Raw genomic sequence first — 3,788 nt, forward strand, 5'->3', positions numbered from 1 at the left:
GTTTATCTGGAATATCTGCCTTCACTTTGTCCTGAGATCTGGAAGACCCAGGGGCTCACAGGTAAGAGAGAAGAGTGAATCTGTTTGCAGGAGTGTCACCAAGGCTTTCCTGTCATAGTATGACTGTTCTGATTGCTGGGGTTACTTTGATATTCACACCTATTTTGTGACTTTCAAACAATCATGGATGGAATTTAGATATAAAAATATCAGCTGATAAGTATAATTAACATCCCCTCTTCAGTCTTCTGGCTCAGGCTGGAGAAGGGTGCCAATTTCAAAAATTACTTGGTTATTTCTATATATAAAAGGCTAAGTGACCGACCATCTGACTGTCCAACTGGTGGATCGGTTGGTCCATATGACACGCACTGGCAATACTATATAATAAAAGCCTAATATGCTAAGTGTCTGACCGTTCGTTCAACCATTCGACCAGTTGCTATGATGCACACTGACCACCAGGGGGGCAGACGCTCTGACTGGTAGGTTAGCTTGCTGCTGGGGTCCGGCCCATTGGGACTGGGCGAGACAGGCCTGACATGCCCTGGAACCCTCCCTTGGTCCCTCCCCAGCTCTGATTGGCCCAGATAAGGGAGAGACCGGCCAGACATGCCCTGGAGCCAATCTCCTTCGGTCCCTCCCCAGCCTCTAAAATATTTCTTCTAATTAATTTCCTTTCAATGTGCATGAATCCATGCACCGGGCCTCTAGTTTAAGAATAAAAAGCCAAGTGATTCATTTTTAAAGGTCACATTAAAATGCCCTGTTTCACATTAAATAGCTCTATTCTTTTCAACTATGGCTAAATAATTACGCAGGCCGTAAGAACGGCTGTTCGTAGGATTGATCTCTCTGAGATCCTCTTCTATAGTGTTTGGTAGAAAAAGGATGTTCAAGAGATCCCCAAAGGGCCTTCCCTTTTTTGCCACCTTCCCACCCACCCAACCCGCCCTGCCATCGCCGCCTTTTATTTAACCTGGGTCCCGATGAGGACGTAAGGCACATGAGGCATGCAGTCCTTCAGCTCCGGGACCCATTCCTCCTGGACATTGTGGTAAGAGGCAGGATTTACGACCGAGAAGCAGATCAAAAACACATCCGTGTTGGGGTAGGAGAGAGGCCTCAGCTGGTTGTAGTCCTCCTGTGGGGAGAGCAGAGAGGTTGTACAGCCTGATGAGGGGGGTCCCGTTTGGTGCAGTGGAATCCTGGCACAGGCAAGATTCCACAGACCCCGTTCCTTCCCCTGCCCCGGAATCTGGTGCTTGCTTATGTTACTAGAAATAAAGGAGCCATCAGTTAGGAGACACCTTTTTGTTGTGTGTGGAGATGATAAATTGCTCCCTTTTAAGATGAACTTTAAAAAAATATTTTTAACAGCTTTAGTGAGATAATTTACATACCATAAAGTTCACCCATTTAATGCGCATACTTCAATAAGGATTATTGCAATTCTGTCACATTGGAACTGTGTTGTACTGAATATGTTTTTAAATTAGTGGGCCATTGGCCAAGGCACAGAAATTCTCTCCTTAGACAATTTTTAAAAGTTGCATTTAAATTTAACTTAGAAAAGCTAACTAAAATGCAAAACAAAGAGTTGAAGAATTATGTTGTGTGAATGTTTAGAGCTCAGAATTTGGGATTTGTTTCTAAGTCTACCTACCACCATAGGGTGGCCTAATAAATAAAATGCCAGTTTAATTGTTTTCTCCCTAGAGACTTTTCTGACCAGAATATGCTAAGAATGCTCCTTTCCAGGCCATAACCTACAACTGTTTATGACACCTGCCCTTTTCACGTATTCCTCACACCCGGGGTGTCGTAAACGGAGCAGGAACTTGCTGATTTTTTCCTCATGCCCCACTTGTACTCTGTCCATGGCAAATATTCCATAAATGCTGTTGACTGATTAGATGACACTGGTCTTCAGTGACCTGCAAATGAACACATGGCTTTTCCATGGACCACTTACTGCAATAGAATCATCTGGGGAGTTTTAAGACCATCTTGATGCCCTGTTAGCCAACTACCTCCCCTTACCCACTCTCCTACTCTGGGACAAATTAAATCAGAATACCCGGCTTGCATATCTGGGCATTCGGACTTCCTTGGTCTGGAGTTGAGAACAGTTATTTACATCATCATCATCATCATCATCATCATCATCATCATCATCATCTTCACCATCAAATATATATCAAGGACTCATTCCTAAGGGCATTGTTTCAAGCACTTACATGCATTATCCTGTTGAGTCCTCACCACTGGAATGATGGTACCATCACTGTCCACATTTCATAGAAGAGGAAGTTAAGGTTAAGAGAAGTTCAGCAACTGACAAATGTCACAGAACTATTAAATATCAGGATGGGATATTTAGCCTGAATCCAACTCTAGCTCTTAATCGTGACCACACTATTTGCTTCAGAATTTTAAGTGGCAGATTAAACATTTTCTTGAAAATTCAGTTACCCATGAATCTTAATATAGACTCATGCTTTACCCAGGGAGCTAAGAAACTTAGAGACCACAGTGTATATATATATATAGTTATCTATTTCATGGCCTGCATCTATTAGGAAATACCACCAGATGGCAGCAAACACTGTATTTTTAAAACCTCAAAGCCAAAAAACAAAACACAACTGGGAGGAATGTCACAGTGAGATGAGGTAGGAGCAAATAACTGGTAGTCAGAAAGGATCATGTTTATTTGACTTTCTACCCAGAAGCTATCAAATGAGTCCCTCCAGCTGAGGGGCTTCTGACCGTGTCCTTCATTGGGCCTTATCCTGCTCTGTATTCTGATCTCTCTTCTGTGGAAACGTTAGTCTTGCTGGGTTACTCCGTTTAAAAAGATGTATTAAGTGCCTCCTGAACATCTGTCACTGTGAAGGATGCTATATGAACTATAGAAAGTGAATAAGAATTGTCAATCCAGTCGGGGGAAAGAAATGAAAATATGGGAAACAACTCAATTTATGTGGAAGTGAGACGGGTGAAGTATTTCTTGTTCTTTGTTAGCTCCATGATCATAGAATAATGAGAATCTTGATTTGGCCGAATGATTTGACAGTCAGTACCGTGGCTCCCAAAAGCATGGTCCCCGACCAGCACCATTGGCATCACTTGGGAGCGTGGTAGGCATGTCCACTCCAGGCCCCGCCCAGCCCTCCTGGAGCTGAGGCTCTGGGGGAGAGGGGGCTGCACCCTCGGTGTCTCTGTGTGCCCTCCAGGTGACTCTGCATCGCGTTTCAGAAACACGGGTTACCATGCTTTCCTTTCCCCTCAGCCAATTTTGTATTTTAAGAAACCCAGGCCTAGACAGATGATCTAAGTGATTGTGTTGGGACTAGAGAGCAAACATACCTTTAAAGAAGCCTCACACCTGGGCCGCCTGGGCTCTTTCAGCCCCCTTTGCCACTGGACAGAGCTGTGAAATGTGGCAGGGGTTGGGGGTTAATAACAGGGACTCCTGGGGACTGAGAGCGGGGCAGTGGGAGGTCGAGGGATATGAATGTGTACCAGCTGATAACTTAAGTGACTTTTATTTGTGACGGAGCACATTGTGAGCCTAGATTGGAGGTTGAGATGGTGTAAAGGGCTGAGAGGAGTGGATAAGGAGTCTAGCTGGTATTTGAAATTGAGAGTGGAAGACCAGTGCTTGAGTGCTTCTTGAAGGGACAGTGTTTTAATCTAAAAGAACTCAAATGGGGCTTTGGAGGGTTAAAGTGGACAAAGAGGCTGGGGTGAGGGTTGAGGTGGGAAACGGGGGGGGGGGGGGG

General features: G+C 44.5%; 1 protein-coding gene across 1 annotated transcript in view; it reads right to left on the reverse strand.

The window, feature by feature from the left end:
* RHOJ (ras homolog family member J) overlaps window positions 1-3,788 on the reverse strand; it is an 84,601-nt gene that overhangs the window by 15,863 nt on the left and 64,950 nt on the right. Inside the window, exon 3 of the mRNA XM_005874039.2 lies at window positions 980-1,144. Coding sequence (XP_005874101.1) covers window positions 980-1,144 — 165 coding nt within the window. The remainder of the gene's footprint in view (window positions 1-979; window positions 1,145-3,788) is intronic.

Source organism: Myotis brandtii, unplaced genomic scaffold (assembly GCF_000412655.1).
Source record: "Myotis brandtii unplaced genomic scaffold, ASM41265v1 scaffold423, whole genome shotgun sequence".
Classification (NCBI taxonomy): domain Eukaryota; kingdom Metazoa; phylum Chordata; class Mammalia; order Chiroptera; family Vespertilionidae; genus Myotis; species Myotis brandtii.